The 26,429-nt window shown below is 42.8% G+C and overlaps 2 protein-coding genes across 5 annotated transcripts; both read right to left on the bottom strand.

Moving 5' to 3' along the window:
- Window positions 1–2: 2 nt before the first annotated feature.
- Window positions 3–3,219, bottom strand: LOC124005400 (gap junction alpha-9 protein-like). Its single transcript, XM_046314623.1, has 2 exons — window positions 2,958–3,219; window positions 3–2,415 (listed from the first exon to the last, which is right to left on the bottom strand). The coding sequence occupies exon 2, from the start codon at window positions 2,391–2,393 to the stop codon at window positions 951–953; it is 1,443 nt and encodes a 480-aa protein (XP_046170579.1). The 5' UTR covers window positions 2,394–2,415; window positions 2,958–3,219; the 3' UTR covers window positions 3–950.
- A 6,761-nt stretch (window positions 3,220–9,980) lies between these two features.
- Window positions 9,981–26,087, bottom strand: LOC124005403 (rhomboid-related protein 2-like). Of its 4 annotated transcripts, none has more exons than XM_046314632.1 (8): window positions 25,926–26,087; window positions 24,305–24,559; window positions 22,977–23,125; window positions 13,047–13,159; window positions 12,541–12,641; window positions 12,378–12,438; window positions 12,189–12,250; window positions 9,981–11,283 (listed from the first exon to the last, which is right to left on the bottom strand). In XM_046314632.1, the coding sequence occupies exons 2-8, from the start codon at window positions 24,539–24,541 to the stop codon at window positions 11,107–11,109; spliced, it is 900 nt and encodes a 299-aa protein (XP_046170588.1). In that variant the 5' UTR covers window positions 24,542–24,559; window positions 25,926–26,087; the 3' UTR covers window positions 9,981–11,106. The 4 variants fall into 4 exon arrangements, with proteins under 4 accessions (XP_046170588.1, XP_046170587.1, XP_046170585.1 ...); XM_046314631.1 differs by having other exon boundaries at window positions 25,799–25,930; XM_046314629.1 differs by lacking the exon at window positions 25,926–26,087 and adding an exon at window positions 25,581–25,919.
- Between the last annotated feature and the right edge of the window lie 342 nt (window positions 26,088–26,429).

Genomic DNA, 26,429 nt, shown 5'->3' with positions numbered 1-26,429 from the left:
TGGTCTTTTCTTTTTTTAATCACATTAACATATTTGTTACAATATAGAAATCTTACATCATATCAATTTGTACTGTGTTCCCAGAGGCTCTGCTGGCATTAATTGAAATGCCCCACAACCCTTAACAGAAAAGCTGTGCCTAAAAGAAAGTGGAGACAAGTTCATCAACAGGGCCATTGTAACCGTCATACATGGTTTTACGATGATAGTATGGACATAGTTAATGCAAAATAAAAAATCTAGATATAAGCTTTTATAAATATGAAATTAGGTCTTTCATGCAATATACATTATTTAGACTACATACTCTCTTTTCAGTGGTCAATAAGCTGCTTTGGCTGAGTTTTAGACAGGCAACCCAATTCTGATATTTTTCCACTAATTGGTCTTTTGACCAATCAGATCTTTTTCAGAGCTGATTTGATTGTTCAAAAGACCAATTAATGAATCAAAATTCTGAATTGGACTGCCTGTCTAAACGTAGTCATAGTTCTAGCACTAAGACATATTTTCATGGTTTCTCTCTAAACAATGGTGTTTAAAATGGACCGGAACACACAGAAACCATTCAACGGTGTCACTGCTGTGTGATCTGTACTGTTGTTTTTTCCTGTTTTAGCTGCAACACTTTTAAAAGCAGGTCAATATTCCCAATAGAAAATCCCCACACCCAATGTTTGATCGATGTCTTGCGTCATCACAAAGTATGACAGAGGCTTTGAAGCTGGTGAATACAAAAATAAACTACCAAGTAGAGGAGTTCAACAGTCCAGAAACAAAGAAGGGCCATCTTATAAAACAGGTCTATCCATTTTACTGGGCTACTGCAACAGATCCACCTCCAAAGCAGTTTGCACAATGTCACGACTCGTGTAAAGTTCTGATCTTGTGTTTTGAACTGACGTTTTCTTGTCTGATAAGGGACAAGATAAGGTTTTTACTCTTAGCATTCAAACTTGTAAATCTGTGGGGGCTCGCCTACTGCTTGCGTTGCTTGTGGATGATGGTCGGCGACTGGAAGAGGGTGGTCTCGGACTATGCTGTGACCCTGAACTTGATTCCTCCAGTGAGTCTGGGGTGGAGGGACACATTTTGGGTTCCGATGCAGTCCGGGCTTGGTACCCACCACTGGCCTTAGCACCCCCATAAGAATCTGTGTCTGAGCTTTTGCCTTCCACCACTGTGGAACAATTTGAGGGAGCATTGACCCTCCATGTTTTCCTTCCGGCACCTACTAGCAATGTCGGGCAGGAGGAAGCGTGAGATGCGTTCCTTGGGCGCATGGGAGAGTCTGCAGACTCCTCTGGCTCCCCCTGCTTTGGGGGGGTCAGTGAGTCGCAGGGCGGTGAGCGGCTGTCACTGCTGGTGTTATTGGAGTTGGAGTTGTGCTCTGTCAGGCTATGTGCAGCATTTTTTAGTTCTTCCACACTCTGTTTACCAGCCAGTTCACCCTGGACAGGGAGGAAGGCAGAGGGGTTGATAAGGGAGGGGTAGGTGTGACCGTCCTGGGCCCGCTCCAGTAGGAGGTTGTAGCCACTGGGCGTGGAGGCCATGGTGGGCTTGCAGCCGGAGGAAGCAATGCCTGTCTGATGCACCACGGAGTCTTTCTTGGTTTTGCTTGAGTAGAAGTCGTCAAGCTCGTCTTGCAGGTGTGGATAGTAATCCAGGATGCCCTTCTTGACCTTCTTGTAGCCCAGGTGCATGATCTCCAAGATGTTTAGGAAGAGGGAGACTACTGCGATGCATTGCATAAAGACCATGAAGACACTCTTCTCTGTGGGCCGGGAGACGAAGCAGTCCACCGCGTTGGGGCAAGGCTCACGCTCACACTTGAAGAGAGGGGAGAGCTGGAAGCCATAGAGGATGTACTGGCCCACTATAAAGCCTACCTCCACGGCGGAGCGGGTAATGATGTGGGCCACGTAGGTGCGCAGCAGGGACCCCGACAGCGGAGCCTTGTTGAGCTTGCCTTGCTCCAGTTGCCTCACCTCTCGCTCAATCGTTTTCCGAGCTGCCACCATCTCCACGTCTACCAGCTCCAGCTCGCGACGCAGCAGGACCTTCTTTTTCTGCCGCTCCTTCTCCAGGGCACGGAGGCGGTAGAGAGCATGGCCCATGTACACCAGCGAGGGCGATGAGACAAAGATGACCTGAAGGACCCAGAAGCGGATGAGGGAGATGGGGAAAGCCAGGTCGTAGCAGACGTTCCGGCACCCGGGCTGCTCCGTGTTGCAGATGAAGTCGGCCTGCTCATCGTTCCACACGTCCTCGGCCGCCACACCCAGCACCAGCATGCGGAAGATGAATAGGATGGTGAGCCAGATCTTTCCCACCATAGTGGAGTGGATATGCACCTCCTCCAATATCCCCCCTAGAAAATTCCAATCCCCCATCTTTACACGGGCATCGTTGTGTCTGTCAGTAGGAGGCAAGGCAGGGGTGGAGAGAGGATGGAGGCAATTTTATCATGTTAAAGAGGCTATATGGAACTCTTGCCTTTTGGGATGGCTCTTGAGCCTAAGGCCCCTCATTGGACAGAAATATTGCTCAGAAATTCTAATTGGACATAAAGGGACATTCCTCTCCAATAATGAGCAAAAGCATTTAGGATTTACCTAAAACCAAGGATTTTTGTTGTTGTTGTGAAATAAGACATTTAGTCATATTAATATCTATATATAAACCATACAGCCAACTTTCAAGCCACAATTTTGGTGTTTAACAATTAGCAACTAAATTCCTTACATTAGTATTTAACAATACATCTTAAAATATGTTAATGTTATTTTCTATGCAGTTTGTTTTAAAATCTGTATTTCATTAACAAATACTATATGAAAAATATTATTCCACTGACTATTGTAATCCCACAAAGGTTGATTTACCAATTAAAATAATGCATAAGTCCTTTCATATCAATTATTATAATTACATACAAATAATGAATTGCAACATACCTTTATCAGAAAAAAAAGGAAATGTACATCGAAGAAAGATTTTCAATTTATCATGAATATGGAGCATCACATATTTGTAAAGCATATCAAAATGTACGAATAAGCAAGCAGTCGGTTAGCATCATGTTTATTATTTTCCTCTCTTGCTCCTTTCGGTAGTCCTGTTTTACTAAAAGTAAAGGCATTCCCCTCTGTGATTTAATTTATAAACAAATGAGAGTAATCAATGAGAGTCATTTCCATTTACCTTGCAGCAGCATGGACAGACTGTCTGTGATTTAAATCCCCGCGGGTCATCCGATGAGGCCACCAAAAAGCTTTAAAAAAAATGGTATGCGCCCCCTCCACATCTGTTGATGTGCATCACCTGAACTTCTGTGACCCGAATGTTACCAGGGTTGCCAGTGTCAGAAATAGGGACAGTACACTACGTACGACTGAACAGTTGAGACAGCTGCCAGTGCCAGATTCTGGTCAGTCAGCGAGATGATAAAATCAATAATCAGAGTTCTACCAATACAGTACAAGATAAATCATAGCCACACAGCAATTGTTTCAGCCTATTCATGCTTGCCATTTATTGATTCAGGGTTATAGGTTAGTTAAGTAATATGTCCTTAATTAAAAAGAAACAGTGGAATTAGTCCCAAAAAATTACTTTGTTAAAAACATATTTGGCTTCTCCTAAAGGATTAGCTAAACTTAAATTTGAACAGTCTAGTATGGCTTGAATGTATAGCCAGGAATCTAAGAGCGAAGCATGGGAAGTTGTTGTACTGGACAGATGGCTTACTTACTAGGTTCACGCTTGTCTACCGTCTGGAGATTCTATAGGCTGTTGTTGGAGACTCCATAGCCCCCATGAGAGATGTTTGGTGCAGTTAATCTGATGTTTGATGATCGTGGTATATATAGGCAATGTGATGGGAGTTTATTTTGAAATCAGTTACTGGTTCTGGTATCCCCCAAACAACATAACGCCATGGCACACAACTCTTTCAGATCTATATTTTTTTTTTTTACTCTTGTAATGCAATCAATGGGTCATGTCCGATTTCATACTCTGGTGCATCCCCTCTGTAATTAAGTTATCTCTGGCAGTTGACAACATTTGTATCCATTTACAAGAAATCAATTACTCTGGCTTGTGGCAATTGAAGTCAGTCAATTCAGGAAGTGATATGAATTTTAAAAATCCAAACTTCTCACATAAATAGCATCTCCTTTTCAGAAAATATATTCCCTTTTTTCAATCATTCAATTGTAATTTCAGTTAACTTCTAAATTGACTGCCTCAATTTGAAATGAGCTCAAACCTGATTACCACAGATGTTAACAGTTGAAGTCGGAAGTTTACATAAACTTAGGTTGGAGTCATTAAAACTCATTTTTCAACCACTCCACAAATTTCTTGTTGACAAACTATAGTTTTGGCAAGTCGGTTAGGACATCTACTTTGTGCATGACACAAGTACTTATTTCAACAATTGTTTACAGACAGATTATTTCACTTACAGTATAATTCGCTGTATCACAACTCCAGTGGGTCAGAAGTTTACATACACTAAATTGACTGTGCCTTTAAACAGCTTCAAAAGTTCCAGAAAATCTTTGCTTGACATTATGGGAAAATCAAAGAAATCAGCCAAGACCTCAAAAAACATTGTAAACCTCCAGAAGTCTGGTTCATTGTTGGGAGCAATTTCCAAAGGTATGACGGTACCACGTTCATCTGTACAAACAATAGTATGCAAGAATAAACACCATGGGACCACGCAGCCGTCATACCGCTCAGGAAGGAGACGTGTTCTGTCTCCTAGATATGAACATACTCTTGTATGAAAAGTGCAAATAAATCCCAGAACAACAGCGAAGGCCCTTGTGAAGATGCTGGAGGAAACAGGTTCAAAAGTATAGCCACAGTAAAACGAGTCCTATATCGACATAACCTGAAAGGTCGCTCAGCAAGGAAGAAGCCACTGCTCCAAAACCGCCATAAAAAAAGCCAGACTATGGTTTGCAACTGCACATGGGGACAAATATCATACTTTTTGGAGAAATGTCCTCTGGTCTGATGAAATGAAAATAAAACTGTTGGCCATAATGACCATTGTTATGTTTGGAGGAAAAAGGGGTAGACTTGCAAGCCGAAGAACACCATTCCAACTGTGAAGCACAGGGGTGGCAGCATCATGTTGTGGGGGTGCTTTGCAGCAGGAGGGACTGGTGAATTTCAAAAAATTGATGGCAACATGAGGATGGAAAATTATGTGGATATTTTGAAGCAACAAGTTCATCAGTCAGGAAGTTAAAGCTTGGTCGCAAATGGGGTTATATCCTTCCTGTTTGGACCTGTCCAGGGGTGTCCTCGGATGGGGCCACAGTGACTCCTGACCCCTCCTGTCTCAGCCTCCAGTATTTATGCTGCAGTAGTTTGTGTCGGGGGGCTAGGGTCAGTTTGTTATATCTGGAGTACTTCTCCTGTCCTATCCGGTGTCCTGTGTGAATTTAAGTATGCTCTCTCTAATTCTCTCTTTCTTTCTCTCTCTCGGAGGACCTGAGCCCTAGGACCATGCCTCAGGACTACCTGACATGATGACTCCTTGCTGTCCCCAGCCCACCTGGCCGTGCTGCTGCTCCAGTTTCAACTGTTCTGCCTGTGATTATTATTATTTGACCATGCTGGTCATTTATGAACATTTGAACATCTTGGCCATGTTCAGTTATAATCTCCACCCGGCACAGCCAGAACAGGACTGGCCACCCCACATAGCCTGGTTCCTCTCTAGGTTTCTTCCTAGGTTTTGGCCTTTCTAGGGAGTTTTTCCTAGCCACCGTGCTTCTACATCTGCATTGCTTGCTGTTTGGGGTTTTAGGCTGGGTTTCTGTACAGCACTTTGAGATATCAGCTGATGTACGAAGGGCTATATAAATACATTTGATTTGATTAAGGACAACAAAGTCAAGGTATTGGAGTGGCCATCACAAAGCCCTGACCTCAATCCTAAAGAAAATTTGTGGGCAGAACTGAAAAAGCATGTGCGAGCAAGGAGGCCTACAAACCTGACACAGTTACACCAGCTCTGTCAGGAGGAATGGGCCAAAATTCACCCAATTTATTGTGGGAAGCTTGTAGAAGGCTACCCGAAACGTTTGACCCAAGTTAAACAATTTAAAGGAAATGCTACCAAATACTAATTGAGTGTATGTAAACTTCTGACCCACTGGGAATGTGATGAAAGAAATTAAAGATGAAATAAATAATTCTCTCTACTATTATTCTGACATTTTACATTATTAAAATAAAGTGGTGATCCTAACTGCACTAAGACAGGGAATTTTTACTAGGATTAAATGTCAGGAATTGTGAAAAACTAAGTTGAAATGTATTTGGCTATGGTGTATGTCAACTTCCGACTTGACTGTATATTCAAAACTTGCAATCTGTTTGTTTTTTTGTCCAGGAGTTGGCATAATCTGGGTCCTGTAACTCGACCCGAAAGCAGTGTTTATAAAGCAGTTACAAATTGAAATGCAGTTATGATCATTGTACGTATTAGCCTACATATAGTCTCATGTCATGATCAGAAAACACAACTTTCTTTGTGGTTTTCCTTTCACCAGATCATACTATCATTATTTCCAAAGGAATATATGTCAATGAGATTTTGATAATCGACTTTGGTCAATGCACAGTGCAGTTACATGGGTCTGTTATTTTGTCTATCAACAAGTAGATTAACACCAATTGGAGTTTGTCAATCTGTGCGATGTGCAATTGATGTCTATTAGGGATGGGCTTGAGTACTCGATAAAAGGTTTATATTCTATTAATAATAATCAAATTCCTGAATTCCTCAAATGACCTGAAATAACAGATCTCAAAGATTTCGTACGCACAAAAAGCTCATTTCTCTCACATTTTGTGCACACATTTTTTTTTACATCCTTGTTTGTGAGCATTTTTCCTTTGCCAAGATAATCCATCTATCTGACAGGTGTGGCATATCAAGAAACTGATTAAACAGCATGAGGTGCACCTTGTGCTGGGGACAATAAAAGTCAGCTTTAAAATGTGCAGTTGTCACACAACACAATGCCACAGATGTCTCAAGTTTTGGCATGCTGACAGCAGGACTTGTCCACCAGAGCTGTTGCCAGAGAATTTTATGTTCATTTCTCTAAAATAAGCCGCCTCACCTTCGCTTTAGAGAATTTGGTATTACATCCAACCAGCCTCACAACCGCAGACCACTTGTAACCAGACCAGCCTAGGACCCCCCATCCGGCTTCTTCACCTAAGGGATTATCTGATACCAGCCACCCAGAAAGCTGATGAAACTGAGGAGTATTTACATTTGTAATAAAGCCTGTTTGTGGGGAAAAACCCATTCTGATTGGCAGGTCATGGCTCCCCAGTGGGTGGGCCTGCCTCCCATTTTTGTTCAGTATATTTAGCAGGTTAAATGTATGCGCACTGCCACAATTTCAAACTCTGTTTATAGTTTGTGGTGTATCAAGTGCAGCGAAAATGCATTATGTTTTGCTTTCAGAAGAACCAGTAATTGGAACAACCAATAGCATACAGGATTTTTCCCCCTTCAAACTTGTTTAACTTAAAACTAACATAGCGTACTCAAAATCATTTATCAGAGTACTCGAACACAGACATTCTTTCAAATGCTATCCCTAATATCTCTCTCAAACACTTTCTAGCTTTCCAAAGCACCTGCCACTCATTCATGTTAAATTTGGCATAATAATCAATTACATTTACCTACTGACCCAAATCCAATTATGTTCTACTAGTATCTCCCCATGATGAGTAAACCAGATTGTCATTCTCTAACTAATGACCTGCACAAAGGGAAAATATGGAAATATTGGTTCTTAGTACGAAACCTTAACCCCAAATCCTTGGTGGATTATTGCTGGGTAGACGGTGTGCCAGTCTGGTTCTGCGCTCCGCACCGCTAAAGCTAACTCTCTCTCCTCTGCTCTCATCCTTCTAGACCTATCGGCTGCCTTCGATACTGTGAACCATCAGATCCTCCTCTCCACCCTCTCCGAGTTGGGCATCTCCGGCGCGGCCCACGCTTGGATTGCGTCCTACCTGACAGGTCGCTCCTACCAGGTGGCGTGGCGAGAATCTGTCTCCTCACCACGCGCTCTCACCACTGGTGTCCCCCAGGGCTCTGTTCTAGGCCCTCTCCTATTCTCGCTATACACCAAGTCACTTGGCTCTGTCATAACCTCACATGGTCTCTCCTATCATTGCTATGCAGACGACACACAATTAATCTTCTCCTTTCCCCCTTCTGATGACCAGGTGGCGAATCGCATCTCTGCATGTCTGGCAGACATATCAGTGTGGATGACGGATCACCACCTCAAGCTGAACTTCGGCAAGACGGAGCTGCTCTTCCTCCTGGGGAAGGACTGCCCGTTCCATGATCTCGCCATCATGGTTGACAACTCCATTGTGTCCTCCTCCCAGAGCGCTAAGAACCTTGGCGTGATCCTGGACAACAAACTGTCGTTCTCAACTAACATCAAGGCGGTGGCCCGTTCCTGTAGGTTCATGCTCTACAACATCCGCAGAGTACGACCCTGCCTCACACAGGAAGCGGCGCAGGTCCTAATCCAGGCACTTGTCATCTCCCGTCTGGATTACTGCAACTCGCTGTTGGCTGGGCTCCCTGCCTGTGCCATTAAACCCCTACAACTCATCCAGAACGCCGCAGCCCGTCTAGTGTTCAACCTTCCCAAGTTCTCTCACGTCACCCCGCTCCTCCGCTCTCTCCACTGGCTTCCAGTTGAAGCTCGCATCCGCTACAAGACCATGGTGCTTGCCTACGGAGCTGTGAGGGGAACGGCACCTCAGTACCTCCAGGCTCTGATCAGGCCCTACACCCAAATAAGGGCACTGCGTTCATCCACCTCTGGCCTGCTCGCCTCCCTACCACTGAGGAAGTACAGTTCCCGCTCAGCTCAGTCAAAACTGTTCGCTGCTCTGGCTCTCCAATGGTGGAACAAACTCCCTCACGACGCCAGGACAGCGGAGTCAATCACCACCTTCCGGAGACACCTGAAACCCCACCTCTTTAAGGAATACCTAGGATAGGATAAAGTAATCCTTCTCACCCCCCCCCCCCCTTAAAATATTTAGATGCACTATTGTAAAGTGGTTGTTCCACTGGATGTCATAAGGTGAATGCACCAATTTGTAAGTCGCTCTGGATAAGAGCGTCTGCTAAATGACTTAAATGTAAAAATGTAATGTAAATGCTTTACTCTATTTTAATACAGGAGCTAACATTGTTTGGGATTGAACAGTCTGGTACCCAATATAGACGGACTATACCATTCACCTGAGAACACTGTGTACTGCCCTGAAATGGTCTTTCTTTAGAATACAAGTCTAATCATTTGGCAACACTAGGGGGATTGAGTCACTTTCCAAATTAGTCTGATTCAAACACATTTATAGTCAGGGTTTCACATTAGGTGAACCTTGTTTGAGGATTTTATTTAGCCTAGATTCAATCAGTTTGGTGAATTTAATATTTATTTGCAATGACTTGGCCATTACTAATTTATCCATACTTTCTGAATCTTCCTTACCCCTCTTACCCAATGGTTTAAGTGTCCACAAAGCAAACAAGCACTAACTAGCACACAATTAAATAAATGGCACTGTATTGATGTCCCGAGTCTGGAACTATGGAATGTTCCACATAAACTGGCTAGAGTGGTGGCTGTCATTGGGGTACGATCAATTGTCTTTTTTTTTTTAAAGCCACTGTCAGCTAATGAGAGCCATAGAAGCGAGGCTGCTTGGCACCCTGGTTCAGGTCAGACATCAGCCAAGCAAATATCCTGCTCCATACCGATTCACTAACCCCCATGTCGGGCTTGCTGAAGGCCAGATGAATTAAGATTGTTTTGCCAAGATTAACGTATTAGTCATATAACACCAAATAGAGTTTACACAACAACAAAAACTCAGTCTAATCATTTTCAGAGAATGGATTATGCATGGCTTTGTCAATACACATGATCTGATTTATTTCATGTAAAAGTGATGAAGATACAGTATCAAGTCTGGTGATTTAAAAAAAAAAGCAGAAAAAAAGCTTCAAATAAAAAACAAGTAATTTACATTTGGAATGTTATGCTTTTTACCTAAGATTTACTTGGAAAGTACATGGTAAAGTTGTAATTACATAAATACCTAAAGTATGTACTGGTTTCTTAAGAGATTTTTTGAACCACCATCTGGTTTCAGATACCAACTAACAAATATCATCACAAATAAGTTTAGGAGAAACAAATCTTCAATAAAAATGTGCCACCCAGATGGCCATAAGTTGAGGCCTTTTCATTTTACTAAAAGGTTATGTAGACTAATACACACTGGTACAATTTAAATGGATATAGAAAATGCCTAATATACAATGGAAAGTGCTGCCCTCTACTGTTCCACTGTACAAACACCCTAAAACACCCAAAGGACTAACAGACTGACTGACGAATTACAAACTGCTGGCAAGTAGAAAAAGCTAAAGAGAAAAACAAATTAAAAAGATGCATTCAATAAATTATCATTGAAAGAGGCTTAGCCAAGGATGTGTGAGCAGATATACATCGACATGTACTATTGGCAGACAGCGTCTCATCCTGTCAACAGGGAAGTGAAACAATAACCTGGCATTGGGCCATTGTCATGGCTTGTTTATGAATTGACACTCCAGTCACCAACAGATGTTACACTGCTCCTGATGGCTTGAAAATACTCACTTGTAGGCCAATCTAAAATTTGGAGGAAAGGACCTGCTTGGGGAAATAATGCCCTACCTCACTGACCAATCAGGATAAACACCATGAAAAAAAGACCTGTAACACCAACAAACAGATATATTGAGTTCAGTACAAAACCTAGAGATCATTATCAAAATCACTAAAAAAAACATGTAACAGAGAGAATTTGTGCTGTGTGTAATTCTACACTTCAGCAACAGGGTGTCCCTCTTTTCATTTAAATCTCTTCTCTCCTGCAGTAGAGGTTTACATTCTTTGGATAACCTTCCAAGTCCCTGAAATGCCATATTTCCGTTATTCAAAACGCATTCATTCGTGCAGTGTGGAATTATGCAGGGGAAAGGAAGATGTTGAAGAGCACAGCGAACAAGAGGAAGACTACATAGCCGACTATGCAGAGCCAGAAACGCGGGTCCTTCAGGAGCTTCTGGTTGTAGGCGCTGAAGAACACGTAGCCAATGGTCATCCCAGCCACCCCTCCTCCGATGTGCGCCACAAACGAGACCTGAGGGAGACCAGGGTGGAGTCTCATTTCAGTCGCGTTTTCCCTTCAAACCAACAAAGACATGCTGTGCTGCAGCCTTACCCTCTGCCCTCTGCCCTGTCACTGTACCCTCTGCCCTGTCACTGTACCCTCTGCCCTGTCACTGTACCCTCTGCCCTGTCACTGTACCCTCTGCCCTGTCACTGTACCCTCTGCCCTGTCACTGTACCCTCTGCCCTGTCACTGTACCCTCTGCCCTCTGCCCTGTCACTGTACCCTCTGCCCTGTCACTGTGGTTAGTATGCAAAGGGTGGACAGCCAGTAAAACTAGCAGGATCCGTTTGAAAGCAGCCAGTGAATGTGGAACTGCACTTCTCACAAAGACCAAGAAAACAGGAAATAAATGCAAGATGAGAGAGGGGAAGCAGGTGATAGATTAGTAGTCTATAGGCCAGTCAGTTAGGCTGCTGGAAAGACAAACAGCTGCAACCCTTATCATGCTCTCAGCTTCTCCTAAAGCAGAGAGAACAGACTCAAGGATCACACTCAGTTCTAGTGACAGGAATGGTTTGGGTGCAATAATTCAGGGGGAACAGACAGGTTGTGTGTGTGACACAGTGTGTGTAGAGGGCAATCTGGTTTAGAGATTAGTCAGTCCTGTGTAACTGTAACCCGTATAATGCAGCTGGGTGGTACTGTTTTGTCTCTAGTTTTCTATTTGCATACACTGATAAAAGCCAGATCTACTCACTGTTATATTGGTCTAAGGTTGGACTTCGCATAAGAGCCTCTCCAGCTGTGAACTAAAGACTGTTCTAAAAAAAGCATTGCTCTCTGCTGAAACAATTACTTATCTGTTTGTGGGAAATATTTCAATGCCAAGCATTTTAAGAAGAGAAAGGGAAACAAAAATAAAAATGTCTTACCTTCAAGCCAACGTCGTGAGTAAGAAACCTTCTGTAAAGGGCGAATCCGACATCTGTCCCGACTTGAGAAAGAAAACATTGAACGTTTAGCTACTGAAATACGACCACAGAGGCGTGGGCGCTGCTGGAACAGTAAACCTTGAGGCACTGGTGGGCAAACAATAAGAGTGGATCTGAGAAGAGACCTACCAATAATTACAATCACTCCAATACGAAACACTCCAAGGACAGGAATCATCTCTCTGAAGTTCTGTAGGCCAGGGTGTAACACAAGAGGAAGGAACAAGGAAATAATGAGAGAGAGAAAAAAAATCTGCTAAAATAGTAGAATCAGCAGTTAGCCAGAACTCACCACAACAGCATTCATGAAGTATCCACCTATGAGGGCATATACCCCCCCAGAGGCCCCTACCAGAGCACTGAGAGGATCAAATATAGAGCTGGCCAGGGAGCCTGATGAAAACATGCATGAGAAGGTCATCTATAGCATTACAGACATTTCAGCTATGAAACCCAAACAGAAAAACTCTAACTTTTGAGAAGCGAAAGAATTTCAGACTTAAGTGTGAAACGTGAATACAATCTACACAGCTCTGTGGCTGTGAGTTGCTAGCATTGTGCAGTCATGATCAGGAAAAATCCAGAGGTGGTATGTAAACAAGCGAGCTAAAATTAACTAAGGCAACCTGTCACGCACATTGTGTTGGTTAACCAATCATATGCTATACTATTCATGTCACTAACCAAAACAGAGTCAACTTAAAAAGCAACTTTCCTCAGTCATAACAAACCTTTGAAGACAACTGTGTCTAATTGTCTGTGCGTCAATGGAAAAGGGGGGTGTATGTGGATGCCCACCTGCTAGGACGCCTGCCATGTAGACCATGCCCACTTCAAAGCCTTTGTGGACCAGCTCCAGCGGGATGCCCAGCAGTAGCTGCATCACCAGGTTGCCCAGGATGTGCTCCACGCTGTAGGGGAGGAAGACAGAGGGGAGATGGAGACATGAGAGTTGGGAGTACATTGGTGGCGCCAGGAATTTTTCACTGGGGTAGCTTGGTAATTGCAAAGGGGTTCTTGCAAACTAGGAAGTACGCACGCACGCGCGCACACACACACACACACACACACACACACACACACACACACACACACACACACACACACACACACACACACACACACACACACACACACACACACACACACACACACACACACACACACACACACACACACACACACACACGCTAAAATCCAAGCTAGTTAGATACTATGTCGACAATGGTAGCCTCTTTGCCCCAGGATGGATACCTGTACACTGGGGCCAGTGTCAGAGAAGTTCATAAATCATTGAAGCCACAGAAATTATATCAGAAGCATTAGTGTTAGCTGGTAAACTTGCCAACCAAAGTGAAAACAACTGTGCATTCTAGCATTCAATATTTTCAAGCTAGTAGTAGCTTATAGCCTCAAGGCGGATTTCCACTATAAGCGTTAAATCAGATAGCCACGCTAGCGTCACACTCATGTGGCTGCTAGAAAAACTAGAAAGCAAGCATCAACAGCCAATCCAGCAGGGGCTAGAAGCTATAGTCAGCTTTGATTGGTCGAAATTGACGCGATATCGTGAAGTATATGGATAAAGTTCAGCTTTCCACAACTTTGGTCTCGTTCTGTTCCCATGTTTGCAAGCAAAGTACATTTCAACACATCCTCAAAATATTATTTCACCTGAGAAGATACTGTTAAATTATTTCTGGTAAAAACTCCTTATGGGGTAAATTCCACAGCATAATTTAGCCCACTGGCAAGCTAACAAGCTAGCATATTCAACTCTAACAGTATGCTTAGGGTCATTGTCCTGGAACCTCTGTCCCAGTCTCAAATCTCTGAAAGACAAACAGGTTTCCCTCAAGAATTTCCCTGTATTTAGCGCCATCCATCATTCCTTCCATTCTGACCAGTTTCCCAGTCCAAGTCAATGAAAAACATCCCCACAGCAAGATGCTGCCACCACCATGCTTCACTGTGGGGATGGTGTTCTCAGGGTGATGAGAGGTGTTGGGTTTGCACCAGACATGCACCAGGCATTTTCCTTGATGGCCAAAAAGCTACATTTTAGTCTCATCTGACCAGAGTACCTTCTTCCATATGTTTGGGGAGTCTCCCACATGCCTTTGGTGAACACCAAACGCGTTTTCTTACTTTTCTGGCCACTCTTCTGTAAAGCACAGCTCTGTGGAGAGTACGGCTTTAAGTGGTCCTATGGACAGATACTCCAATCTCCGCTGTGGAGCTTTGCAGCTCCTTCAGGGTTATCTTCAATCTCTTTGTTGCCTCTCTGATTAATGCCCTCCTTGCCTGGTCTGTGAGTTTTGGTGGGCGGCCTTCTCTTGGCAGGTTTATTGTGGTGCCAATTTTTTATAATGGATTTATGTTCTGTGGGATGTTCAAAGTTTCTGATATTTATTTATAACCCAACCCTGATCTGTACTTCTCTACAACTTTGTCTCTGGCCTGTTTGGAGAGCTCATTGGTCTTCATGGTGCTGCTTGCTTGGTGGTGCTCCTTGCTTAGTGGTGATGCAGACTCTGGGGCCTTTCAGAACAGGTGTATATATACTGAGATCATGTAACACTTAGATTGCACACAGGTGGACTTTAAGTAATTATGTGACTTCTGAAGGTAATTGGTTGCACCAGATCTTATTTAGGGGCTTCAAAGCAAAGCAGGTGAATACATACAGTTGAAGTCGGACGTTTACCTACACCTTAGCCAAATACATTTAAGCTCAGTTTCACAATTCCTGACATTTAATCCTAGTAAAAATTACCTGTCTTTGGTCAGCTAGATCACCACCTTATTTTAATGTAAAATGTAAGAATGATAGTAGAGAGAATGATTTATTTCAGCTTTAATTTATTTCATCACATGCCCAGAAGTTTACATACACTCAGTTAGTATTTTGTAGCATTGCCTTTAAATTGTTTAACTTGGGTCAAACATTTCAGGTAGCCTTCCACAAGCTTCCTACAATAAGTTGGGTGAATTTTGGCCTATTCCTCCTAACAGAGCTGGTGTAACTGAGTCAGGTTTGTAGGCCTCCTTGCTCGCACACGCTTTTTCAGTTCTGCCCACATATTTTCTATAGGATGGAGGTCAGGGCTTTGCGATGGCCACTCCAATACCTTGACTTTGTTGTCCTTAAGCCATTTTGCCATAACTTTGGAAGTATGCTTGGTGTCATTGTCCATTTGGAAGACCCATTTGTGACCAAGCTTTAACGTTGACAGATGTCCACATACTTCTTCCTCATCATGATGCCATCCATTTTGTGAAGTTCACCAGTCCCTCCTGCAGCAAAGCACCCCGACAACATGATGCTGCCACCTCCGTGCTTCATGTTTGGGATGGTGTTCTTCGGGCTTGCAAGCCTACCCCTTTTTCCTTCAAACATGACGATGGTCATTATGGCCAAACAGTTCCATTTTTGTTTCATCAGACCAGAGGACATTTCTCCAAAAAGTATGATCTTTGTCCCCATGTGCAGTTGTAAACCGTAGTCTGGCTTTTTATATGGCGGTTTGGAGTAGTGGCTTCTTCCTTGCTGAGCGGCCTTTCAGGTTGTCGATATAGGACTCGTTTTACTGTGGATATAGATACTTTTGTACCCGTTTCCTCCAGCATCTTCACAGGGTCCTTTGCTGTTGTTCTGGGATTGATTTGCGCTTTTCGCACCAAAGAACATTAATCTCTAGGAGACAGAATGCGTCTCCTTCCTGAGTGGTATGAGAGGTAGTACTAGCGTACTATTGTTTGTACAGATGAACGTGGTACCTCCAGGCGTTTGGAAATTGCTCCCAAGGACGAACCAGACTTGTGGAGGTCTACAATGTTTTTTCTGAGGTCTTGGCTGATTTATTTTGATTTTCCCATGATGTCAAGCAAAGAGGCACTGAGTTTGAAGTTAGGCCTTGAAATACATCCACAGGTACACCGCCAGTTGACTCAAATGATGCCAAGTAGTCTATCAGAAGCTTCTAAAGCCATGACATAATTTTCTGAAATTTCCAAGCTGTTTAAAGGCACAGCCAACTTAGTGTATGTAAACTTCTGACCCACTTGAATTGTGATACAGTGAATTATAAGTGAAATAATCTGTCTGTAAACAATTGTTGGAAAAATGACTTGTGTCAAATGCTGACCAGACCGGACACGTCGCGTGCGTCGCAAAATAAATGTACAAATCCATGTTATTCAATTAATGCGCCAACGAGCGTCTGCAACGCCAAGGGCTAAGATTGAACTCCTTTCTATTTCTGACGCAGATCGTGCTGAAAGTCCTGCCTCTCCCATCTCCTCATTGGTTTATAGAAGCAGGTACCCACATGCCATCTTCTCATTGGTTATACCCACGTGGGTGATTGAAAGACGAACGGTTTTGCCGGTAGTCATGGTAATACTATGAAAGTTTAGATGCTGATCACCATATACGTTCAAAGATGAAAAAGCCTGGAAGGAGGAGAGATGACTAGAAACGATTCAGTTGGCCGTTGTGTGTGGATTAATTGTTGGAGTAGAGGACCTTGTGGATTTCAGGTAAAATAACAACTCAATGTTTATATACCAGGAAAAATTTGCTAGCAAGTGCAAGCTAACTAGCTAAATTGCCATACATGTTTAATGCTCATCGACCTGTCCCCAAATTAATGTCATTGGTTCAGAGTTTGTTTTGATATTTTAACCTGCGTGTCATAATCACGTTTGGTGTAGGGGGACAAAATAAATGAATGTACGATGGCGCACGCGCCCAGCCGGTTTGGGTTCCGTGTCATGCACAAAGTAGATGTCCTAACCGACTTGCCAAAACTATAGTTTGTTAACAAGAAATTTGTGGAGCGGTTGAAAAACAAGTTTTAAAACTTCTTATGGATGGCTGTTCCTGTACAGGAACGAAATCAGCGGAAATTTTAGAGCACCACCTATAGTTTTCGATAAAACTCAAACCTTCATTAAAACACACATGCAAGATACTAAATTAAAGCTACACTCGTTGTGAATCTAGCCAACATGTCAGATTTGTAAAATGCTTTTCGGCGAAAGCATGAGAAGCTATTATCTGATAGCATGCACCCCCCAAAATACCTGAACGAGACCTAAACAAAAGATTTTGCGGTAGCCTGCGCTACACAAAACTCAGAAATAAAATATAAAACATTCATTACCTTTGACGAGCTTCTTTGTTGGCACTCCTATATGTCCCATAAACATCACAATTGGGTCTTTTTCCCGATTAAATCCGTCATTGTATAGCCAAAATGTCATTTTATGAAGGACGGTCTGATCCAGGACAATTCACCTTTACAAGAAGCAACGTCACTTTTTTAAATTAAAAAAGTTGCCTATAAACTTTTACAAATCACTTAAAACTACTTTTCTAAACCAACTTTAGGTATTAATAAATGTTAATAATCTATCAAATTGATCACGGGGCGATCTGTATTCGATAGCAGCAAGTCTTGAAATCATCGTCCATGTTTTCACTTTCATAACATCCTCCGGTGCGCCCCAAGACAGGAAGTGCCTATACGTCATCTCACCAAAGATAAACCAGCCATGAAATGCCAGTACTGGCGACATCGTGCGGAAGCTGTAGGGATTCTAATCGGATCCTCATCTATTTTCTCTCGCCTTAAACAATACATTGACTGGCGGATGAATATTTTTTTTGTGTTTTTGGTGAACAGTTTTCCCAGGGATTTTTACTCCTAAACACGTTCTGTTATAGCCACAGACACGATTTAACCATTTTTAGAGACTTCAGAGTGTTTTCTATACACACATATTTATCATATGCATATACTATATTCCTGGCATGAGGAGCAGGACTTTGAAATGTTGCGTGATTTTTAACAAAAAGCTGCGAAAAGCTGCGAAAATTCGCATCATCCCTAACAGGTTTGACTCCAACCTAAGTGTATGTAAACCTCTGACTTCAACTGTATGCACGCACCACTTTTCCATTATTGTATATATCTTTAAATTTTTAAAAACATTTTGTGTATGTCCAATTCATGAAATCCAAATAAAAATCTATTTAAATTACAAGTTGTAATGCAACAAAATAGGAAAAACGCCAAGGGGTTTGAATACTTTTGCAAGACACCGTAGGCGGGACTTTCATAGCATATAGCTAGCTCTAAGCAACTTTTACATAGTCTGAAGATACAGTATCTCACGCAACAGGATTTTTTGACCACTCAAATTCATGAGATTCTGGCTGAGCCAATGAGGAGGCACGGCGTTATGTAGGCTATGCCAGCTTGCTGAGCAGATATATACACTGAGAATTTAAAACAGACCAATTCTAGAAGGGGCTTCAGCACCGTCTTGCTACCCCATAGCGCCGCCAGTGTGGGAGTATGAGGGGGACTGGATAGGCAAGTGAATGTCTTACCCATGAATCAGAACCTGTGGAAAGACTCAGGCCAGGATTCAAAGAAACACATATAAACAACGCGCAACGCCCTTTAAAAGGACATTTTTGCTTGAGTCGACATCCATAGCGTTTACAGTGAATGCAACCTCTGTGAACATTTGGGAAATTGCCTTTAAAAGCCTTTCACTTGGATTGAATTGTGATCTCAAACTCCGGAGAACTCAGAACTGCTTTAGCAAGTGTCCATGTGTTGTATAAACAGATGATAGGGGAGAGAGTGAATCATTTCAGGGAGATGTGCCAAGAAGAATGACGAAAAATCTGCAATGCAATACTCTTTGGGATGGTTTCATGGGAGCCAGATTAAGCCACGGGAGGTTGGTGGCACCTTAATTGGGGAGGACGAGCTTGTGGTAATGGCTGGAGCAGAATCAGTGGAATGGTATCATTTTTGTTGCAATTGCATTCACTCTGTTTCAACCATGATTATGAGCCATCCTCCCCTCAGCAGCCTCCTGTGGATTAACCTTGGACTTCTTTACGTGCTGCTGTGCGCTTTGTTGCTAACCTTACTTTGCTTCCTGCCAACTTCACGGTTTTTACTTTTTAATTACTGTTTAGAACTTTTTTTTCCCTTCAACTTTTTTACTCCGGACGCTTTCTCTGGACATGGTTCGCCAGGACCTCCGACAGCCGAAGCTAAGTAGTGACATTAACATGATGCCTTCGAATTGCAGTCGCTGTAGTCATAATATACAGGAGAATGATTGCCTTAAGACGAGGATAGCTGTGCTGCAAGCCCAGTTTCAGACGCAATTGTTAGACACGGGTAATTTACAGATAGTAGTATAAATCCATGTCTCCGGACCTACTCACTGCCACAGTCATACTCTGGACCTAGTAGTTTTGTCCCATAGAATAAAATGTTGTGGATCTTAATGCTTTTCCTCATAATCCTGGACTATCAGACCACCATTTTATTACGTTTGTAATCGCAACAAATAATCTGCTCAGACCCCAAACAAGGATCATCAAATGTTGTGCTATAAATTCTTGGACAACCCAAAGATTCCTAGATGCCCTTCCAGACTCCCTCCGATCTACCCAAGGGCAGAGAACAAAAATCAGTTAACCACCTAACTGAGGAACTCAATTTAACCTAGATGCAGTCACATCCCTAAAAACAAAAAAACATTTGTCATAAGAAACTAGCTCCCTGGTGTACAGAAAATACCCTAGCTCTGAAGCAAGCTTCCAGAAAATTGGAACGGAAATGTCGCTACACCAAACTGGAAGTCTTCTGACTAACTTGGAAAGACAGTACCGTGCAGTATCGAAGGGCCCTCACTGCTGCTTGATCATCCTATTTTTCCAACTTAATTGAGGAAAATAAGAAGAATCCCCCAAAACAATTTGATACTGTCGCCAAGCTAACTAAAAATCAGCATTTCCGAAGAGAGGATGGCTTTCACTTCAGCAGTGATAAATTCATGAACTTATGAGGCAAAGATCGTGAACATTAGAAAGCAAATTAAGGACTCCTCTTTAAATCTGCGTATTCCTTCAAAGCTCAGTTGTCCTGAGTCTGCACAACTCTGCCAGGACCTAGGATCAAGGGAGACACTCTCTTGACACACTGATGAAAATAATCATGGCCTCTAAACCGTCAAGCTGCATACTGGACCCTATTCCAACTAAACTACTGAAAGAGTTGCTTCCTGTGCTTGGCCCTCCTATGTAGAACATAATAAACCGGATGTGTACCAAACTCACTAAAAGTGGCAGTACTAAAGCCTCTCTTGAAAAAGCCAAACCTTGACCCAGAAAATATTTTAAAAACTATCGGCCTATATCGAATCTTCCATTCTTCTCAAAATAAATTGAAAAAGCTGTTGCACAGCAACTTACTGCCTTCCTGAAGACAAACAATGTTTACAAAATGCTTCAGTCTGGTTTTAGACCCTATCATAGCACTGAGACTGCACTTGTGAAGGTGGTAAATTATTGTTTAATGGCGTCAGACCGAGGCTCTGCATCTGTCCTCGTGCTCCAATACCTCAGTGCTGCTTTTGATACCATCGATCACCACATTCTTTTGGAGAGATTAGAAACCCAAATTGGTCTACACGGACAAGTTCTGGCCTGGTTTAGATCTTTTCTGTGGGAAAGATATCAGTTTGTCTCTGTGGATGGTTTGTCCTCTGACAAATCAACTGTAAATGTTGGTGTTCCTCAAGGCTCCGTTTTAGGACCACTATTGTTTTCCCTATATATTTTACCTCTTGGTGATGTCATTCAGAAAAATAATTTTAACTTACACTGCAATGCGGATGACACACAGCTGTGCATTTCGATGAAACATGGTGAAGCCCCAAAATTGTCCTCCCTGGAAGCCTGTGTTTCAGACATAAGGAAGTGGATGGCTGCAAATGTTCTACTTTTGAACTCACAAAACAGAAATGCTTCTTTTAGGTCCCAAGAAAGAAAGTTATTCTGTTGAATCTGACAATTAATCTTGATGGTTGTACAGTCGTCTCAAATAAAACTGTGAAGGACCTCTGAGTTACTCTGGACCGTGATCTCTCTTTTGATGAACATATCAAGACTGTTTCAAGGACAGCTTTTTTACATCTACGTAACATTGCAAAAATCTTCGGACCTTCGGTCCAAAAACGATGCAGAAAAATGTATCCAGGCTTTTGTCACTTCTAGGTTAGATTACTGCAATGCTCGACTTTCCAGCTACCTGGATAAAGCACTAAATAATCTTCAGTTAGTGCTAAACACGGCTGCTAGAATCTTGACTAGAACCAAAAAAAACATCATATTACTCCAGTGCTAGCCTCTCTACACTGGCTTCCTGTTAAGGCAAGGGCTGATTACAAGGTTTTACTGCTAACCTACAAAGCATTACATGGGCTTTCTCCTACCTATCTTTTTTATTTGACCCTGCCGTACATACCTACATGTAAGCTACGGTCACAAGATGCAGGCCTCCTTACTGTCCCTAGAATTTCTAAGCAAACAGCTGGAGACAGGGCTTTCTCCTGTAGAGCTCCATTTTTATGGAATGGTCTGCCTACCCATGTGAGAGACACAGACTCGGTCTCAACCTTTAAGTCTTTATTGAAGACTCATCTCCTCAGTAGGTATTATGATTGAGTGTAGTCTGGCCCAGGAGTGTGAATGTGAACGGAAAGGCACTGGAGCAAGGAACCGCCCTTGCTGTCTCTGTCTGGCCGGTTACCCTCTCTTCACTGGGATTCTCTGCCTCTAAACCTATTACAGGGGATGAGTCACTGGCTTACTGGTGCTCTTCCATGGAGGGGTGTGGGTGTGTCACTTGACTGGGTTGAGTCACTGACGTGATCTTCCTATCCGGGTTGGCGCACCCTCCCCCCTTGGGTTGTGCCGTGGCGAAGATCTTTGTGTGCTATACTCAGCCTGGTCTTAGGATGGTAAGTTGGTGGTTGAAGATATCCCTCTAGTGGTGTGGGGGCTGTGCTTTGGCAAAGTGGGTGGGGTTATATCCTGCCTGTTTGGCCCTGACTGCAGATATCGTCGGACGGGGTCAGTGTCCCTCGACACCTCCTGTCTCAGCCTCCAAATATTTACGCTGCAGTAGTTTGTGTCGGGGGGCTAGGGTCAGTCTGTTATATCTGGAGTATTTCTCCTTTCTTATTCGGTGTCCTGGGTGAATTTAAGTATGCTCTCTCTAATTCTCTCTCGGAGGACCTGAGCCCTAGGACCATGCCTCAGGGCTACCTGGCCTGATGACTCTTTGCTGTCCCCAGTCCACCTGGTCGTGCTGCTGCTCCAGTTTCAACTGTCCTGCCTGCAGCTATGGAACCCTGACCTGTTCACCGGACGTACTACCTGTCCCAGACCTGCTGTTTTCAACTCTCTAGAGACAGCAGGAGCGGTAGAGATACTCTGAATCATCGGCTATGAAAAACCAACTGACATTTACTCCTGAGGTGCTGACCTGTTGCACCCTCGACACCCACTGTGATTATTATTATTTGACCCTGCTGGTCATCTATGAACATTTGAACCTCTTGGCCATGTTCTATTATAATCTCCACCTGGCACAGCCAGAAGAGGACTGGCCACCCCTCATAGCCTGGTTCCTCTCTAGGATTCTTCCTAGGTTCTGGCCTTTCTAGGGAGTTTTTCCTAGCCACTGTGCTTCTTCACCCGCATTGCTTGCAGTTTGGGATTTTAGGCTGGGTCAGTTGATGTAAGAAGGGCTTTATAAATCAATTTGATGGACTAAAATAAAAAGTTTAGCCAATGGAGAATCTCCAGTGGGCTTGGGCATCTGTGTGAGGTGAGGTGACCCTTACCCAGCGTGGACAAACATGTAGGAGACGAAGCGCCACGCCTCCTCCCGCCGGTCAGACTTGTAGGAGAGAGGGCTGTTCCAGATGCCCTCGCCCAGGGTAACCCACTGCTTCTGGGGCTTCCACACCGCATAGTAGATAAACACTGCTAGCTGTCCAGTCAGACACAGGGTAGATCAGTGACTAGTTACATAGTGACAGGAGGGGTCCTGAAAGGCTAAAACAGTTGCTTTAAAAATGTATCCATTCGTCAGCCTTTCATAAAGGGTTTGCAGTATGGGCAGAGCAGACCATTACAGCAGCATACAAACATATTTCAAACTGATAACACACAATGGAAACAACATTAATGAGAAGAGCAGAGAGAACACTGGACAAATTCCCTTTAAAAAACTGCATTGACATGGCACATTTTTCCACTCCCTTTAACTCACTTCACCTTTAACATAAAACCCCACATCTCAAGGATTCTGCCATAACAAGCTCACCATACTACTACAATATCAGTGAAATGTTATGGACAAAGTGTACGGTTGTGTATGATTAAAAACACATTCCTTAAACCCTGGTCCCAATGTCAATTGTGCTCAAACTCTATTTTCATTGAGCCAACGCATTGGTCTATGGAGTGCTCTAAGAATCTTGGATGAATTCAGACATTGAGATGGAGAAGCTGGCCGAGACCTCCCACAGCAGAAGGAGAGAGAGGAATGTCAGGTACAAGAGCTCTACAGTTCAGACCGTAGCCGCATCCAAACTCAGAGTTTGAATACACAAATACCAATGTTGAGCCATTTTAATAGAGCTCGCCAGCTTGTAGTCCTAAAAAACAGAAATCTGTTACCTCTGGTTTGTTCAGCCATTCCTATGGGGAAAATTAATGGGGAAAGAATAGGGTTTTGGACATAAACATTGAAAATAAGGTCGGAGGTTAACACAGGCTTAGGAGAGTTTATACTTTTTGTTCTAATGAGATACCCGTCAGTTAACATGACCTTCATTACTTATAAAGCCTTTGTGCTTTATAGGCTTCAAAATTCAGACAGAAGTGGCGTTAGTGGACAAAGATGATCTCATAGAGCAAAACGTATAAGATCTCCTAAGCCTGTGTTTACCCAGACCTTATTTTCAGCATTTATTTTAAATTGAACCATGGTGGAGGTACAATATCAGCTGCACATCTCTCTTTAAATACTACATCCAGAGCATTTCCTAAAATTGAAAATTCCCCCAGGTATAACAGCACAATCATCATAACATATGCAGATGCAATAGAGGCTACTTGTTGTCAGTGCTGTGCTGCCATTAGTATGATGCGTATCAACCCTCACCTCTCCGATGCTGATGAGGATGATGAAGATGGGAGGGGGGCAGCAGTTGGCTCGCTCCAGGTACTGTTCGTGGAGTTCTTCCGGAAGCATCCACTTGGAGATGGAGCGATGGAACCTCTCACAGCATCCAACCTTCCTATTCCCGTCATCATCACCTCCCGTATCCCCCATCCGTCTCCCATCTCGGTCAACAGGGTCTACGTCGAGGGGGTCCTGCTCCTCAATGTCTCTGTCCATCACTCCTCAGATTGTAGCCTAGACAAATAAAGTGGATGAGTCAAATGAATTGACAGGAAGAACATGCTACATTTCTCCATTTTAGATCATGCATTCCCTATGAAAGTATGTCAATGTCTTTTTAGTATGTGTCAATAGACATACAATGAGGGCTGGTTTCCTAGACACTGATTAGATTTGACTTAATCGGTGTCTGGGAAACTACACCATAGGCAGAGGATTTATTTGGACTAAAAACATAAAGGTCAGGGTTTCGCCTTTCAAAGGAACCGTAATTGATTTGTTAGTGTATGTTGTGTTAAATGGGTTGGGTTTACGTCAGATTAACAAAACTAAGGGTGAGATATTGGCTTCTGAATTACGGGCTGAGTAGATAAAAGGGTTAGCGACACATTAGTGAGGTATTTGATACTGTGATAAACATGTAAAGTTCAGCTTTGATGTGTAAAATTGTTGTCTCTAGGGACAATTAAAGTAGTTACGCAACACAGAGCGGATGCTTTCGGGGGCCAGAAAACTTACCGCATGAATCCCAAACAGATATAGAATTTGGCAAAAACGATTTGAAACCTTGATTACATTGAGATACAATCACATATGCATCTATATGTGTGGGAATACTTGGGTTTTCAATTATTTATTTTTTACTGTTTTATATATATATATATATAGATATGTTTATTTTCTCCGAAAACTTAAGCGGGGAAATAAATTCGGACGGCCCATTAGGTAACCCTGGCCAAACACACCAATGGCTGATATATTGGGCTACTTTGGAGTCTACCACTGTAGGGTCAATATGAATGAAATAAATAGAAGCACCGCAATACGCGTGAATTTCCCTAAACCCCTTTTCGATTACATGGATTTTTTCAGTTGACCTATATATGAACCATGAGCCTGTAAACTTAACCCACACACATGATCATGTCCCATTCAGTACAGAAGTTGGTCTGCACATTTTCCATAATAACAGCGGTTTTACTCTGTAGGCCTATATAGAATGCAATGGTATTTATAAAGTTTAGAAGTAACTTACGTACGGACTGAAAGCGCTGCCGTGAAAAATTATTCAACTCAACGTTTCCACTAGCATCTTAAAATACATAAATTGTGAAAGTTCTCAAATACTTTTGTTTTTATATTTTCACGCAATTCTAAAACAGTCCGGACATTCCAAGGCGTGTAAAATCCTCACAACTGCACATTGGGAAAATGACGGTCTATTCTGATAAATGACTTGAGATAATTATAGACCTCGCTTAGCTTTTCCTGCAGCGGAGCTTCCCTTTTCCAAGCAAACCTCTGAAGCGGCACTACTTGAAAAGCAAATCTAAAAAGTTGAATGTAGCGCAAACTTGGCAGGCATTTTACAACAATTTACCTGCGCTTCCGGTAACACCTGAGATTGGTGATGTCGTCATGTGCTTTGGCTGGAGGTCCCCATATATATATAAACCTTATTTAACTAGGCATTTTACCTGCATAATGTCCATCAACAACTGGTCATTACAATTGTGGTATGCATCGTTGTTTCGTGGACTACAGACAATCAACGACTCTGGTGTCAACATATTTCAATTATTCCGAAGGAAAAGACTGCTGTACTGCCAAGCATCCCATCAATGCCATTTCTGCACAATACGAGTTGTACCGGTAGAGGGTGTAAGAGACCATTACAAAATAATGACTCGCCTCAAAAAACAAGTTTTACATGTACTGAATTTATTGGTCTGCTTGTTGATTTTCACATATACAACAATCCTCTCAGATCTTCATAAGTGCCCATGGGGGGGGGGGGGAGTAGTGTTAAATTAGACATTTTGTTATTGTTACAAGAGTTAACCACAGCCTGATAACTCTAGTCATTCAGAGCATTCGGAAATAA

Source organism: Oncorhynchus gorbuscha, linkage group LG19 (genome assembly GCF_021184085.1).
Source record: "Oncorhynchus gorbuscha isolate QuinsamMale2020 ecotype Even-year linkage group LG19, OgorEven_v1.0, whole genome shotgun sequence".
NCBI classification, from domain to species: domain Eukaryota; kingdom Metazoa; phylum Chordata; class Actinopteri; order Salmoniformes; family Salmonidae; genus Oncorhynchus; species Oncorhynchus gorbuscha.
This window is presented reverse-complemented; position numbering and strand designations above follow the sequence as displayed.

Excerpts from the sequence above, each read along its gene's own strand:
- LOC124005400 (XM_046314623.1), bottom strand. The coding sequence starts at position 2,393 with ATGGGGGATTGGAATTTTCTAGGGGGGATATTGGAGGAGGTGCATATC.
- LOC124005403 (XM_046314632.1), bottom strand. The coding sequence starts at position 24,541 with ATGGACAGAGACATTGAGGAGCAGGACCCCCTCGACGTAGACCCTGTT. Across the intron at positions 12,439-12,540 it reads ACTTCATGAATGCTGTTGTG|AACTTCAGAGAGATGATTCC; the intron begins GTGAGTTCTGGC and ends CCTGGCCTACAG. Across the intron at positions 12,251-12,377 it reads TGGAGTGATTGTAATTATTG|TCGGGACAGATGTCGGATTC; the intron begins GTAGGTCTCTTC and ends TTCTTTCTCAAG.